Raw genomic sequence first — 18013 nt, 5'->3', positions numbered from 1 at the left:
AAGAAAAACGGTATATATGTGTGCGTACAGTAAATGAGTAAGAGGAAAATTACAGCTAAACACAAACACCGCAGAAATGTAAAAATAGCCCTGGTCCTTAACGGTAAGAAACTTGAAAAACGGTCTGGTCACTAAGGGGTTAAACAGAATATCTAGGTCATTTGGCATCCACTGCCTATATACCAATTGAATTAACTGGGGTATAGTTGTTAAAAGTTGCAAATGCTCAATAAGCATGGCATTTCAACTCCAGCAAAGGGGCTCTAGAGATTAGATTATGACAAGAAGGTAAAATATCAGTAAAGGGACATTATAGTCACCAAAACAACTGTAGCTTAATGAAGCAGCTGTTGTGTATAGATCATGCCTCAGAAGTTTCAGTGCTCAATTCTCTGCCACTTTTGTTTCTGTCCTTGCAGTCCTTTTGGTGTGGCAAGGACTGCAAGGACAGAAACAAAAGTGGCAGAGAATGGCTGTGAATGACACAGCCTGCATTAAAAACAAAATGGTTTTATCAGATGTAACTTACTATAAAAGTTTTCATTTCCTGCTCTGTAAATTGAACTTTAATTACATTCAGGAGCCTCCTGCAGGGTCTAGCAAACTATTAACCGAGCAGGAGATAAGAAATGTTATAATAAAGGAACTGTAACCATTAGGTGACTCTTTACAGGAAGTGTTTAGGAATGCTGTGTAAGTCACATGCAGGGAGGTGTGCCTAGGGCTGCATAAGCAACATTTATTTAACTCCTAAATGGCAGAGAAGTGAGAAATGACACAGCAGGGCCATGAGCTATACACCAAAGCGGCTTCATTAAGCTAAAGTTGTTTTGGTGAATATAGTGTCCCTTGGACAACCTCAGTCATGGCCCTTCTTTCCACAAAGCCACTTCTTTTTTAGACGTATGCACAATATTTCATTGCCCTTGTTTGTGCATTGTACAATGACAATAAAGTTGAATCTGAATGCTTAGTATATACTCAGCTGAGCCAATTAAATATCTGTGAATTGAGCTGCTGATATCATTATACCATATAGCCAATGTACTTCATGTTATTTGTTCCTTTCCCATGTGTTCTTGTTTTATCCCCTTTCCCTTATTACAGCTTTGAAATTATATATAGATAAAAAATATGTAATGTGAAGATAGATGCAGTAGTGAGGAAGCAAAGAGAAGGAATCATTTTGAGCTTTTTGCACTCCCTAATTTTATATGATCATTCACTATGGTCACAGCAGCCACACAGTTTCTGGGCTCTTTATGTTCCTGACTAATTGTCCTTTAGACTGGTATGTCATGGAATATACTTAGAAAGGAATCAACAATAACAAGATAAACTCACAATTAAATCAGATTTCTTTATTAAGGAGACATTTTACAAAATAACAAAGACAACAATAAACTTAAACAGAGAACACAGAGTTGGGTGGAAAGGAAACAAAGATCCATTAAGAGAAACTTTCCATAAGCTCCACCCCACCCACTGTCTGAAAACATAAAGACAAAGACAGTTTACATGCATATTTAGTCTGGGTATCCTCTCGGATCCCAGCTCTCAGGAATTATGGCTTTTATATCTCAGCATGGCAAAAGGGTTTAGACGCCACAAGACGCAGGGAAAGTCCACCCCCATGCCAGGGTGAGGGGTGGAGTCTATTGCCCGGATAAAAATCCGTAAACATTTAGCAGGATACAAGACACCAGACACACACAAGGGGAAAATAATCAAAGTAAACATACACCCTTCCCTTTATTACCCCTTTTCTATTTATAATATATATATATATATATTTATATTTATATCTATGTACTTTATTTTCCTCTTTAGCATGCGAACATTCGAAAATAGAAAGAAAACTTTAACACAAACTCCACTCCAAAATGTATTCAAACATATAATACTCCAATTTCTTCTCCACTGCCATAGAAAACAATGAAAGGCTTTGATATTCATTGTCAGCAAAGATGTTAAACAACCGTTGAAGAGATTCATATCACCTTTATGCAGAGGAAGAGTCAAAAGGTAAACCTATTGTTGCAATCCTAACTTCTAAACATCTTCAATACTCTGGCTTTAAAGACTGGGTGCAGTATATTGCACAAGAAATATGTACAAGTGCATGTATGACAAGGGGAGGAGCATTTTTAGGCATAGTATATCTAACCAATTATTTGTGGATACTTAAAGCCAGAGGTGACCTGGTGCGTTAGTGAAGAGCTTTAAAGGTGAGGGAGATTCACACCACTGCATTCAAACAATCACACACTCCTCCCCTCATGCTATTATGTACAAAATGTCTCATGCATATTATATACAGATTATCAAGCACACCTCCGGCTCCCTGTCAGGTACACACACAAACACACAAATTTGTAAGCACACAGACACCCTGTTTGCAAAGTCCAAGCAGGACACTCTGTGGCTTTCTGGTGATTTCATTTAGTTTGTGCATCTTAACTCTTGGCTGTGACACCTCTTTTTGCTTCCGCTAAGCCAAATATATGCACTAAATATAACTTGGGGGCCACCTAGGACAATGTCTTAATATCTCATTTTCACATATATAACATAACCAATTATTTTACCTATCCATCTACAACTTCACTATTGACTTTTTAAAGAGACACTATAGTCACCAGAACAACTACAGCTTAATTTAGTTATTCTGGAATTTTCATGTAAACACTGCCTTTTCAGAGAAAAGACAGTGTTTACATTGCCCCTAGGGACACCTCCAAGTGGCCACTCCTTAGACCCATGCAGCGCTGGAAATAAGGTGAGTTTTATACTTTTATAGGGGGGCTACAGGAGATAGGGAGCAAGTCACCTATATGGTGGGTTAAACACTATACATGTTTGTGTTCCTGACCCTATAGTGATCCTTTAACATACTCAATCCACCTGTCCAGCATGTAACAAATAACTATAAATCTTTTTTTATATACCTATATTTTATTTGGGCACAGATGGCATTCAGCGCTTTTTTATTTATTTATAACAGTATTTATGAAGGGTTGAAGAATGAGTACATCATCAGGTGTTTCAAAATAACATTAGTTGCTTATGCACAGCCTATATAACGTTTTTTGAATGGATACTGGCATTATATCCTCAGTAATCAGCAACTCATTAATTAGTATTGCAGTTGCAATATTTCTAGTGTCCACAGGATCCACTTATCACTTCATCAATCCTAGGTCAACAGCATCATTATGTATACATTTGTAAATAAAAGCAATTTACTCTAGGAAAAAGATGGAAACTAATGAGTTTTTAAAGGAATGCGGTCAAATAATGTGATAATTATATTATTATTTGTATTATTATTATTCAGTGTATCTGAATATTTACCACGTGCGATGCAATTCTGTTACACTATGTGATGGCCAACATGATGTTTTATATAAAGAGGTTAGAAACATTCAGGTGACCGTTATTTTAAATTTCTGGGTAATCTTTTGTATTCAGGATCAGATATTTTGGCTTAGAACTCCCATGCTTACAAATATGGCAGACTACCCACTCAACCACTAATCTAAATACTAATCTTACAAACAGTAGAATTATGGAAAGCAGAACAAGTAATGATGCTTCCTATGACAATAAAAAGTCCTTGAAAATGGCAAGTGTCAATTTAACCCTTTGAAAAATTCTTATTTCCTGTCCTCACACTCCATAGCTCATTCTTGCAACATTACACAAGGACATACATTTTAGGCTATCACTTTTGAAGCTAGATAAGCAGACCAAGACATATTTTTTTTTTTTTTTTTTTAACATCAGGCCATATGTTTTAAGCATATAAAAAATGAAAAAAAGGTAATTCGACTGTCACACCTGACCTACAAAAAAGCACCAGTATAAATATCAAAATACACACTTGAGTGTTGACTTCTGGTACCCCTGTTTGAAAGGGCCATTATATATAACTTAGACTAATATATATTCATAATATAATTAAGTATCTTATTGGACTATAATGCCACGTGTCTTTATTTCAAGGTAGAGTTAAAGTGAACTAGGCTCAGGTGTACTTATTGTGCATAGGACATTTTAGCACAACATTCTAATGCTCAGATAATTACAGCTCTGTTCACTGTGCTCAACAGTAAACTATGTTGTGAAGAACTGATAAAAAAAAATGCTGGCATCTAAGCTGTGGTGGAGAATCTTTCAAACTTTGGTTTCATAGCTTTAAAGCAACACTTCAAGCTTTAAAGCAACACTACAACCCTTAGTAGTGGTCATAATGCCGAGAGTTCCTTGGTGTCCTCCCAAAGTAAGTAGACAACTGACCTGTTAACTGCTGGTAACCCCACCAGGCACTAGCCATTGCCACCTCTGGAACCAGACACTCTGCCACAAGGTTAAGCAGGGTTGTGCCTATTGGCTAAGAGCACTCAGCTGACACGCTCAGCCAATGAGCAAGCTAGGCTCACTGGAGGTAAGCGCTTCATGCTCTAGGCTCCGTGTGAGCCCGAGGTGAGGTGTCAAACCATTCTTAACTGGTTTGACTACTTACTCTGCGAGAGTGCCAAGGCACTCCTGGCACAATAACCATTAAGCAGGCTATATTGATTATAGTGCTTGGAGTGTTCCTTAAATTTGGCAAATCATTTTTTTCCTTTCAGCACAACTTTACTGTATGGTTAACAAGCCTCATTTTTTATGACTGCAATCATTATTGAAACATAAATGTAAACAGATGCACAAAGAAACATGGTGATGTATTCCCTTCTATATGTATCTTTAAATTTCAGGAGGCAGATTTAACTGACTGCTGGGAACAAACATATCAGACTAAATAAATATTTTAAAGGTCCCTAACAAAACACTGCAGCCATCTTAATTGATTTATCTGTATATTTTGCACTCACTGCTGTCACGACAGAATTGCCGCTATGTGTCCTACTGTATTTTGTATTGCAATTTCAATAAACAAAATTTAAACCAAAAAAAAAAAAAACAACACTGCAGTCATTGACATCAAAATAGTTTTTGTTCCCACTGTGAAAACTGGCACTTTTCTTTCAACACACCACTTTCACTCTACACTATGGAAGAACATGGTTTCAGTGCATCATATTCTGCAACTTCCATAGCATTTAATACATTGCACATATATTTTGATTTACTTCCATTTCCTCTTGCCAAGAGTTACTGGTCTTTGTAGATATGATATATTCCAGAGATCTCTGTCATTAAAGCTCACAGCCTCCCCCAAGGATGCTTGCTTATTCTCCAAAAACCCTCATATATCATCACTGCAAACACAAGGTCTTGCTGATTCTGTGCATCAAACCTGTAGAGGTTTTGCACCTAAATCTGTCAACACATATTTCTAAAATATTTTCCCTCACTGCAGCGTACAATGCAGCAACAAATACATACATTTTAGAAAAGCACCCTGCTAAGCATATGTCCCAATCTTCATCTAATCAATGTCTAGTAAAACTCCACCCACAATATCTGTATTGTGAACTGGATGACACTGTGAGCATATCTGCCCTGTCCTTGGCTTTGCATCACAAAATACATGTGATGCCATGTTTGTCCTTTGGACAAAAATGGAAGACAATCGATTGTGAAAAGCTGCAAAACACTAAAAATCCAAAAGGGATTCTCCAACTGATTTTAATAAATCACACTATGCATTCCAAAATTAAAGAATAATTCTACAGAATAGTCACATTCAAGGGTCATTTTACAGAAAATATTAAAGTAGTATTGAATTGCAGCTCCCAAAATGTTGTTGGTCTACAATCATCATGTTAGTCTTCCACTATACTCTTCTGGCATTGAAAGTCTTTAAAACATTAAGGGAGTTGTGGACCTTTATCATTTTGGGGTGGGCAGAATCCCTATATTAAAAAAGTAACACTGAATACATTTCAACAAGAAATTATTAAATCAAAGGAACAATCCAGACCATAATGAATAATCCTATGAAACATACCATGTTAGGTATGTTTATGGTCCAATATAAAAGTCTAACTAGCTTGCCCAGAACAGATGTTTATGTGGCTCAAGGAATACAAAGCTTTTAGGAACCGATGGCTGTGTTATTATATATTTATTTATTTGCTATTTTTGAGTAAAGCCAGTTATCTTTGGAAGACCTGTGAAAAATCTACCTTTTTTTTCCAAAATACACTCAGAGAAAACAGTATAAATCAAGGTTATTCTAGAACACTTGACATTTTCAAGTGTTCTTGAATATACATTCCTCGAACATCTCCACCCTCAAACAGCTCTAATTTAGTTCAATAGTTTGGCTTCCCAAAATACCAATCAATATTCTGAAAAGCCAATATACCATCAAGGTGTGCTCCTTTACTTCTAATTATATTGTGATTGCAAGAGCTGTGTGGGTGAGTTGAAGGTGCTTGTAGATTTGAGTCTGCACAGCAGAATGTGAAGGTAAAGGGGGACTGAGGGGAAAGGGTGTATGCATGAAGAGCCTCTTATTTCTTGCTGCCTAGTGCGAGATCGACCTCTTCTTCAGGTTTGAGAGGGTGCCACTGTGCAATTGGACGTCTTGGATTTGCCAACATGTCTGACCAATGTCGGAGCTCGGTTCCTGTGGCACTGCATCCAACGAAGATTTTACCAATTGCCTCATTCTTGCCCAGTTTATCATAATCCAAGACAGTGATGACAACTTGAACTTTCTATTGAAGGAGAAAACGTAATGTTTTATAGATTGCTGTATGCTCATCACTATGTTAACTTCCTGTAATAGATTCAGCTAGCTCACATACTGTAGACTACTGCAATGATTGTTAATAATTACTGTTTTATAAGAAGTCTGCATTCTAAACAAATGGTGTTGTGCACATAGATTTGTATGCTAGAAGAGCACTGTGTGGTTGTAAAGGTGCACATGGAAAACATGAAATCAGAAAATAAACAAATCTACTGTGGACTTGAAAGAAGCTTTGTTATTAAATTACAAATGAAAATAAGTGTACTTTAGGGGTGCACAATCACAATTGCATAACTACTGAGAGACGGAGATGAATGGAAGGGGAAGAGGGGCACTTGTTCCGTGTCTACTAGCATCAGGGGGTTGCTGCCTCATGAAAGCAGTAAAGCCAGTCCACACAAATCATCAAATCATATTGCCAAAATGCCCATTTTCCATAGGCAACAGAACAGAGACCTAGCTGGGAAAACCCAGAGTCTTATATTTCTGGAATGACACTAGCTAATACTCGCTGACACTAACTCATATATGTTACAGGTAGTTATATTATGATAGGGGGGTCCCTTTTATTTGCTCAAAAATAAAAAATAAAATAAAAAAATATAACCATACATAAAAAATGTGGAACATGAATCAGCAGTTGCTAAGGCCAGTAAGATTTTGATGTACATAATGAGGGGCTTGTGGGGTTGTAATAACATTATACAAATATATGCGGGGCCAATACAAACCATTCTCTGGAAACCTATTCATAAACAGGACTGTACATTGGATATAAGGTCACCCTTTTAGATTGGAAGAAATTAGACTTAGTCTAAGACAACTAAGAACAATAACGATATGGAATTCTCTGCCCGAAGTGTTGGTTTTATCAGAGTCTGTACAGATGTTTAAATAGCAACTGGAATAATACTGGAAAACATTATTTAGGGATATACATTTTAATTTGTGAGATAACAGGTTCTTAATCCAAGGAAAGTTTTGACTGTCATCCTGTGGTTGAGAAATATTTTTTTGCCTACTTTGATGCAAAATTGGAAAACACTTCAAAAAAGGGGGTTTTGCCTTCTTTTGGTTCAACAGCAAAATCAGATGTGAGAAAGGCTGAACTTGATGGACGCAAGTTGGTTTTTTTTTAGGTTATGTAACTATGTAAAAATATTGCCATTACATGAGATGATGATGTTTTTTTTATAGGAATAAAGGAGAGGAATTACGAGTGCTTCTCTAAACTACATAGCTTTATGTATATCTTGGGATCTATCAATAAACAGTAAGTCTTGCTGAGCTCAGTAAACAGCTGACTTTTCTTTAGCACAGTTGTCTGTCTGTCAGTTGTCTGTTTAGTAAATCCCTTCCTTTTTTTACATTGTGAAACTAGGTAAATGTATATTTGTTTGAAAATACAATTTTCTGAATGTGAAAGCAGGGTGTATTCATTCAGTTAATGCAGAAGTGCATGTTTGTGGAATATCTGTGCATATGGGATGATGGTGCATATGGGCGTCCGCAGGAATTTTTCCAGTGGGGGGGGGGGGGAGGCATAATTGTATTGACATCCATGCTTGGTCCCTTTTTGACAGTGTCATGAAAGGGAAGGATCATAGTCATTATCACATAAAGTCGGGGTGAATAGCGATTTCACAACTATGCTGTCAGGAACATGTTTGTATTCCTGACACTATAGTGTTCCTTTAAGCAAATTAAAGGAACATACTGGTAACCATAACAACTTCATCTAAATAAAAATGCTATGATGCCAGGAAGCCACTGGATGCTCTTTCCTTTAAACCGCTTAAACCGCTCTCAAATGGTTTAACCCCAAAGGCTTCCTCCAGCTCCAGGTCGCTCAGTGGTATTCGGCTTCTGAAACGGAGTGTCAGGAAGTGCAGATTGACGTCAGGCATGGGTGCTGCAGATTGGCTAGAGTGGTCAGTTGACGCTCTAAGCCAATCTTTAGTTCCTGGTTCATATTTTTTTTTAACATTTTATGAAATAGTGAGCTATTGATTGGCTTAGAGTGCCAGCTGACCGCTATAGCCAATCAGCGACACCCCTACCCAGCGGCACTCTATGCATCCTGACACTCAATAAATAAAAGTGGACACATTAACACTGATATTTTTTAAAACATTTTTACCTGGGGAGATGAGAAGGTCCAAAGTTTCCCTGCCAGGCCAAGGTACCAAAGCCTTATGATGTGGTGTCCAGAATAAATTGGAGGGTTCACTTCACTTGTCCTTCCTAACCCAATCTCCTTTTCTTCTCCTTCAATTGACACAGTCTTCTTTTTCTTCTGACACTGTCTTCTCTCCTCCTTGGCTTCTTCTGCCCCTTTACCTTTCTGCTACTTTCTGCTTATTTTGCGTCCTTCTGCTCCTTTCTCTTTCTGATCCCTTCCTGCTCCTTCTCCTACTTTACCTTTGTGCTCCTTGCTGTCCCTTTCTGCTCCTTCTCCTACTTTACCTTTGTGCTCCTTCTGATTCTTTCTGCTCATTTACCTTTGTGCTCCCTCTGTCCCTTTCTTCTCCTTGCAGACCCTTCCTGCTCCTTGCTGCCCCTTCCTGCTCCTTGCTGCCCCTTCTCCTACTTTACGTTTGTGCTCCTTCTGCCCCTTCCAGCTCATTGCTGCCCTTTCTGCTCCTTCTACGTTACCTTTGTGCTGCTTTACCTTCCAGCTCCTTGCTGACCCTTCCTACTCCTTCATTCTCCTTGCTGACCCTCCATGCCGCTTGCTGCCACTTCCTGCTCATTTCTATTCCTTTGTACTCCTTCTCCTACTTTACCTTTTTTGCTGCTTGCTGCCACTTCCTGCTCAGTTCTGATCCTTTGTACTCCTTCTCTTACTTTACCTTCCTGCTCCTTGCTGACCCTTCTTGTAGGCTCTCTCACCCCCTAACCCCACATTTGCCTCACTTCCCTGATCTGTAGGCACCAGTATTGCACTGTATTTTCAATCTCACACGGAAAATAGCATGGGATGATGGTCTGTGTTTTTTGTGCATGGCTGAATTCAGGAATGAGTGCATGTGGAATGTCAGTGTGTGTATACGAAAGTTAAATTTGTATGTAGAATCAGAGCATTTAAAACACAACAGAATTTGGGTAATCTGATTCACCCTTTAAAAAGATTGTGCACCCCTAGTGTACATAGAAAATAAAATTCAGAAAATGTTTTCATTCTTATATATTTGTATATATTGAAATCAGCAGTTATGCAAGGAGAAAAACATTACATAAAAGTTAATACTAGTAAGGCGTCTCCATAAAGGTATTATTTATGGGCATGCTTGACAAGGAGCGTACAATGAGGATATGGTACAATATCAACACAAGTGGCAATAGTGCTGTGTGTGAAGATTGATAAAGCCGTGTAAGTTTATGCTTACAAAGTGACATATTTGAAAATAGTGGACTGTGTACCTGGATCTGCTCAAAGGGAATCTCGAAGCTGAACGACTCATTGAAATAGGGATTCAATGTCTTTTTCTTCACTGTTGTTTTTTTCTTCTTCAGACGCTTCCCATTCTGCATTAGATGAATCTTAACATAGGGATCTAAGGGGAATTAAAAAAATAAGAGATATAACACGAAGATTAGACGAGGAAAGAAAGGAGACAATTATACTTATAAATGTGATAAACCCTATACATTTTTTCAGTTTATTTACTATATGTCGTTTCAATGTTGCTTTCAATGTTACTTATTATATATATTATCCCCTCAACATAGAATGGTTTTTTTTTATTACTTTCCTTAACCTACACTAATTATGCACACATTATTATTGCAAAAACTGTAAAAAAAATACACAAACTGTTTCATTCTTTTTGCATTTTTCTGTATTTTTATAATAAATAAGTATATAGGTTAAAAAGGAACATGGTCCCGAGGTAATGAACCTCGTTGTAGGTGCAAAACACGTGTAACACATGACACATGAAGTCATACCTAGATGCTTGTCCAAAATATAATCATGGAATTATTGTGGCATTTACATGATGTTGATTATGTTATATTGTTTAAAGGGTAAAACACAGGTATTGTATTAGATTTAGATTTGCTGTGTCAAAAATGAACCTTTTGCAATCCTTATTAATTCACTGTGTGGATAAAACAGAAGGTAAAAATGGTAGAACGTTGGTTCAAGTCTATTTCCTTTAACAACAACTGTGGGGATGTTACTATTACCCAATTTAATGGTACTAATGAGACAGCGTATTACCTAATTTTACTTATAAATTATATTTACATAAAGGCACAACAGGTTAACTAAAAAAACAAAAACTGGTTCACCAGATATTGACAGCTATGTTTGTACACTACCCAGCTGGAGGGAAATGAGACAGGCAAGATGCAAGTCAGAAGAAATATGACCTTCTCCCTTTTGTTTTAGTGTGTCTAATTATGTATCCACTGTTTGTACAATATCATTGTTAGTTTTGCATAAATTAAAAAGTGGGTGAATGAGGTCTAGAGATATAATAAGGGTAAGAACTGGGGATTTCCTAATGAGGGATTTAATGTGTAAATGTCATAGTACACACAGCTTGTTATTAAATTAAAGTGTGTTAAAGGTTATTATTCATTTTGAAATCAAATTTACAAGCAAAAATATATATGTAAGGCTGGGCCTATAGTTGTGGGAGGGGCTTGGTTTCCCTTCTTAAGGAATGCCAGACCTCTCTGCACTACTGTTTCTGGTCTGGCGATTTGTCCCTCCCACCACTCCCTTTTCTCATGTCATTATCCAGGGTGGGCCCTCTTATTACAGGCCTACCACACTGTCTGTTCCGGCACACCATAATCGACTGTCATATTACTGTATGTCTCATATGAGGAACTTGCATACCTACTTCAAGCATACTCATTATGGCTTTTTATGCCCCTGACACACATTATATATATATATATATATATATATATAAAACTTGAAGACATACAAAAGAGACTTGTGGACATATTGGATATGTCTTTAAGGGCCGGATACATAGATATAGACCTATATCAATTTTTGAACAAAACCCACCCCCGCACTCCGGTGATATACAGTATTCCTAAAATACATAAAAATGCACAGAAACCACCTGGGAGACCCATTGTCTCAGCCATTGATGGCATACTTGAACCCGTTGCACAGTGGCTAGATTTTATTTTCAAAAATCCAGTTGAAGCCCTTTACACCTGTGTCAAAGACACACAGTCTCTATTACAACAACTCAGAACATTGGAGTTTGGAGATACCATACCGATTTTTATTACCATGGATGTATCCAATCTATACACAGTCATCCCACACATAGATGGGGTAGAGGCGATGCGGCAAGTATTATGCAATACATCATTGTATCAAGGCCCCCCTATAGAAGCTGCACTGGAGCTATTACTGTTCATTTTGAATAATAATTACTTCAGATTTGAAGATAAATGGTACCTACAGACAGCGGGAACCTCTATGGGCTCGGCAGTAGCACCAAGATATGCGAATGCATACATGTATATGTATGAAATACAACATATACTCACCCCATATGCAGGATCAATAATGGGGTACTACCGCTACATTGATGATCTCCTCATAATCTGGAACGGTACGGTAGATCAAGCTCAGAACATGGTGGACTCATTGAATCAATTATCTACACCAATCAGGTTCACTTCCAATATCAGTGAACATTCAGTCCAATATTTGGATTTGGAATTATCCTATGGAACAAATGGAGTTGAGTATACTTTGTTTTCAAAACCAACCAACAGAAACACCCTGTTGCATGCTCAGAGTGCACACCCGTGGGCCTTGAAAACGTCTATACCCAAGGCGCAATATCAGAGGGTTATACGGAATAACTCAAACATGGAGACAGCGGAGTTACAACTGAAATCAATGACCCAGAAGTTTGTGAATAGAGGGTATGAAGATAGAGTGCTGCAAGAAGCACTCATCCAAGCCAGGTTAGCCCCAAGTAAGGATAAGGCTCACTCCTCACAACGTATGGTGTTCCCATTGACGTTTCATAACTCTGCAGACAAGGTAACAGCACTAATTAAGGACAACTGGAAGATGGTTTCAACTGATGATTCACTGCCAAAGATTTTTAAGGAACCGCCAATGATCTGTTACAGGAGAAATCAAAACTTACGTGACATTTTGGTACATACAGATCCTGTGGACAGTTACACTAAGACATTGAAGTCCAACATACGCGGCAGCGTACGATGTCTCGGGTGTGTGACTTGCGGACATATGATCCCATCTAAGAGGTTTAGCCATCCCCACACTAATAAAATGTATGACATCAGGTATACCATTACCTGTAAGACACCCTATGTCATCTATAAGCTCTTGTGCCCTTGTGGGCTTTTTTATGTGGGTAAGACGGAAACCCCCATATGTGAACGCATACGTGGCCACCGGTCAAGTATCAGGCTGGCCTATCGAGATGGCCAATCTGACAAACCGGTGGCCAAACATTTTCTGGAGAAAGCACATCCATTATCCTCACTCAAATTTGTGAGTATAGACCATGTACCTTGCCCTAAAAGGGGTGGTAACAGGGGTCGGATGCTGCTCCAAAAAGAAGCATTTTGGATTCATCAGTTGGATACCATGGCTCCTAAAGGGCTAAATGAGAACATCCCATATTTTGCATTTATTTAACTCCTGCAGTTTGCATTTATTTAACTCCTATAGTTTGTACCAATTTTTTACAGTGTATTATATGTTTTCTATTATTATGTCAGGCCTTGTGATTTATAGTGTACTCGGGTACTTGTCTTCTTCATATAGAGAAATATTTTATTGGTTATTATGATACTCATCTTGTATAAAAAAAAATTTTGTCACATATCTACAGTGCAGATACTAGGGTTGTATACCCCTACACTGTAACAGGTGTTAGTTGCACGGGTGATAATTTTTTAGGGGTATCTACACCAGTATGTCCATTGACAATATCTGATATTATGATCTGCATTAGAGCAGCACATACACTAATCACACTTCTCTTGAGGTATATATACCTTTAAATTCTCGAGGTTATCCATTATATCTTTATTTATGTTCTGCATTAGCACGGAACACACTGTACTTTTGATTATAACCACACATGTTTAATAACATTCACTATATGCACATTTAGACAGCAGTCCCCTGACATAAAGCTGTCATGATTATTCAGCCTCTTCTTTCACTATATTCCAGTTTAAACGGCATTTGCCGGACACACTATGTTGCTTAGCAACAGCATATACAATACACGTAACATGACGCATCACGTGCACGTAAAGTGGGTGGTGCCTTAGCGGGAATGCGCGCGCAGACCCGGAAGGGCTACTGCACACGGCTGAAACGGTTTCACTGCACCTGGGTGAGTTTTATCAATTAGATTTACCTATATATTGTCGGTATTTTGCTTTTGTATTTATTGTTTGTTACCCTGAGGAAAGTCCCGAGCTGGGACTGAAACGTTGGTCTCTCTTTTAACTTTTTTTCAATAAAATTTGGACTTTTACAAGACCGGTGAGCGGCAGTCTTTTGCAGGAATATATATATATATATATATATATATATCCAAGAAAAGAGTAGAGCACTCCATAGGACTTGTTTCAAGCAATTTATTCCGTGAAGAAAATCGACGTTTCGACCCGCAGGTCTTTATCAAGATAAATCTTGATAAAGACCTGCGGGTCGAAACGTCGATTTTCTTCACGGAATAAATTGCTTGAAACAAGTCCTCTGGAGTGCTCTACTCTTTTCTTGGATATACATTTACGCTGTGCAGCACCGAGGCTTTTTTCCTGTTGTTCTATTTAAAGGTAGAGTGCCAGACTCTGAACATTTTGTATATATATATATATATATATATATATATATATATATATATATATATATATATATATATATATATATATATATATATATATATATATATACATACATACATACATACATACACATACTTTTTATTTTTAAACTGGGTAAAGATTTGGATCATGAATCTTTTCTTGCCATAGAAAATTGTTGATTATGCTAGCTTTAGTGTACCTATAATCTTAATTTTATTAATGACAGGAGGCGAGTATTTGATTAAGTCTCTCTTTACTAGAACTCCACAGCAGCACAGAAAAACAAGCAATCAGAAAAAAAGTTAGGTACTATAAAACTCCCCTCCCCATGCATCATTTCCTCTTTCAAGCTGCGACAAAACAGAACAAAAAACAGAAAAAATTATGGGGAAGAAACGAAGTCCTAGATACAATGAATACAACAATGTCCACCATCCGAGAAGAACTGTCACACCAGATAGAGTTGATGGACTGTAAACTGAAACGAGAGAAAAAACAGAATCGAAAGGGTTGGTTAGCCAATGAAATATACTCTGAACAAAACATGTAGGCACCCAGTGTAACAACCAAATTTACCTTAATATGTAGATATCCCAACCCTACATATGAAAAACAGACATAAGAAACAAGTGACAGGTAGCAGAGACAACAAGCAGAGTTGCATACGTACCGGATAAATCTAAACTATTAACATTAAACAAGGGAGGGATAAGAATGGGTGGGAAATACTTGCATCCTGTCATTAATAAAATTAAGATTATAGGTACACTAAAGCTAGCATAATCTACAATTTAATGACATGACAGGAGGCTTCGTATTTGCTGTTTCAACGCTCAATTCACCAATCCAACGCTGTTTGTGTCGCTGGTACCTATTCCAGGAGATATCAGAGTAATCGAAACGGACTTAACAACTGCGATAAAGGACAGAAGACGGATCAATGAAGATGCCAGCCGACGAAGCATCTCAAACACGGAAAAAAACCACTATCTGCCGATAGATCCATTGTATGTGGTGTTGCGATCTGTTTCCTAGCAGCCGGTCCATGAGCCGGCAATCTGACCTATAAGCCATTTTCCTGTAGTTGTAAAATATCGAAGGTCATTTGCGGACTTAGGGCCGCGAGAAGAAATTGCCACCGTGTCTCAACTCTTGATCTGTAAGGTGGCTCCTCCGATCGTGCCAGGGTCATCCGGCGATGTGGCCTGCAGGTAGATCTCCAATCTCAAGGAGTGCGCCTACGTCCACCACCAATATCACAATAGAACCAAGTAGGATCTTTCGTTCCCTCCTGACCTACCCGGTGAGATGTTTCATCCGAGAATAAATTAGTATGCAGGCAAGAGTGTGGTCAAACCAGCCGTATCCTAAGTGATTCCAATATTCCAAATGGACTGTGTAATCCTCGACTGCGTTAGAGAAAAGACTCCAAAAGGACGTCCATTCAGGGTTCTGAACTGAACTTGTGTGGGTGAACTGTGGTCGACTAGTCTGGAAATAGAGAATCCCAGAAATATTCAGAGGGATGGGAAGCGTAAACCGGAGTGGAGATTTCCATCCAGATATGTCATCGTCTAAGAGTGAAAGATGTACGGATCCAATGGTGATTGGGACCTGGAAACCACGAAGAGTCCTCACGTGCTATAGTGAGAGAGTGAAATAATCCGATAACCCGTAGTACGATCCTGTTCCATGCCCGACCTGTCAAAATTTGTGTAGGGGTTCCTGGTATACACGCCACCTACAAGATGGGTTATAATATAGCGAGACACTTAGGTCCCTGTACCCCTGACTGTCCAGGCACGTAACTCCCAGAGTAGACCCTAGGACAAGGGACCCAGGAATGTGAGTATGATAATAGAAGTCAAAGTCTCCCTTCTTAGCTTGGAGTCCCGCGAACACATAGCGTTCTCCAATGCGCAGGCAAGGCTAGGTCCCTTCGCTCATGACAGGCGACTCCAGAGAGCAGATATAGTGAAAAAGAAGGGTCCAGCTTCAGCCGTCCGAAACATGTGATGTCCTGTTAGAGAATGTCGGCAGCCCCGTCTGAGTCTGCCACCATCCTGAGCCATACTCCAGCGGTAGGACGTGACCCGACTTTGTTTTCTGTGTAGGAGTCGGGGCACACCAGGTACCTCCATAGAGACTCATAGGTCTCCTTGACGGTAGTTGAAAAAGTGGGTTAGTGCGAATCCAAAACAAAACGGCTCCCGTGAGGGATATATAGAGTATAGATGGAGGGCCCACCATCTCCAAACCCTGGTCACCAGGTATGTGCTCCGAGAAGATGGGGCAGTACTGCCATCTTATCCCAAGATCGTAATGACCGGGGAACTCAAGACAACCGGGGTTTCTGGTCTTACCATGCGATCCATGCATACGTTTACCTTCAGACCGGGTAGTAGGCCTTCTCTAGTCGTTACCTGAGCAAGGCAGTACCCGTCTGCTCCATGAAGGTCTCCGTATCTCCTGTCATCTTGATATGGGCGAAACTGTCCGCGCAGCTTGTGTGCAATGGTCTGGATATCCAAAACTGAAAGCAATTCCCCGTTTTATATGGTGCAGAATATACCAAAATCTGTACTCGCGTACTACCTGAGGCTCATCCGTTAGCCCTACCATCTCCAGGAGTGTGTGTAAATAAGTGGGAGTCTCCCCCTGTATACCTCGGTGGGTATCTCTCGCGTGTGGTACAGTGGTCCGGATCCAGTCGATCCATTACCGGAGATAAAATAGAGGGATCCAGTCTAAATATGTATACCTTGCATGACCAGGCAGTCCTCCATAACGGGATCAGTAGCACGGACGACAGATCTAATAGAATGCCGGAGGGACGCCCCTCTATGCAGTCATCGATGTCTTGTACAGGTACAAGCCTGAGTGATGAACAAGAGGACGGCACCATAGAGCGTCGAGCGTATGAGAGAGCCGCGCCCTCTAATAATGTGATCAAACTCCGTGATAGCGTCCGGTTGATAGCCTGAACGGGCCGCACCCGTTAATAACCACACAGTAGAGTCTACATCCGTGACCGGTTCTCTCTATGGGAAAGTGTCACCCCAAACATGTCCTCTGTATCCAGCTCAGTATCTGGCTGAGGTTGAGGGAGGGCTGCGCCCTCTAATAGCAAACCAGTGTCCGGTTCTGTATATGAGAGGGGTTCGCTCTCTGTTCCTGAAAATAAAATATCCTCGGACCGAAGTGATGGAGGGCCGCACCCTCTTGTGATCCAAACTAGAGTCCCTAGAGACTCGGGGTGACCAACTGCAGGGTACACCAATTACTAATATCAGCATAAGGCTGAGGGCAACCTACGGAAACAAAGATGGAAAACTACCAACTGAACGTCCGGATCCCGTGCGCGCGCGCAGGGGCCAGGATGACCGTTGGTAGCCTGAGGAAAGCTGGAGACGTTCTCCGCAATCCACGAGCGCCTGGGAGGTCGGAGGAGGTCAAGTC

General features: G+C 39.5%; 1 protein-coding gene across 1 annotated transcript in view; it reads right to left on the bottom strand.

The window, feature by feature from the left end:
* Positions 1 to 1340: 1340 nt before the first annotated feature.
* SYT2 (synaptotagmin 2) overlaps positions 1341 to 18013 on the bottom strand; it is a 470295-nt gene continuing 453622 nt past the window's right edge. Inside the window, exons 8-9 of the mRNA XM_063453184.1 lie at positions 10133 to 10266; positions 1341 to 6674 (exon numbers count right to left, since the gene is read on the bottom strand). Of these exons, the coding sequence (XP_063309254.1) occupies positions 6468 to 6674; positions 10133 to 10266 (341 nt within the window). The 3' untranslated portion in view covers positions 1341 to 6467. The remainder of the gene's footprint in view (positions 6675 to 10132; positions 10267 to 18013) is intronic.

Source organism: Pelobates fuscus, chromosome 1 (genome assembly GCF_036172605.1).
Source record: "Pelobates fuscus isolate aPelFus1 chromosome 1, aPelFus1.pri, whole genome shotgun sequence".
Lineage (NCBI taxonomy): Eukaryota > Metazoa > Chordata > Amphibia > Anura > Pelobatidae > Pelobates > Pelobates fuscus.
The sequence above is the reverse complement of the archived record's forward strand: the minus strand, read 5'-3'. Positions and strand labels throughout refer to the sequence as shown.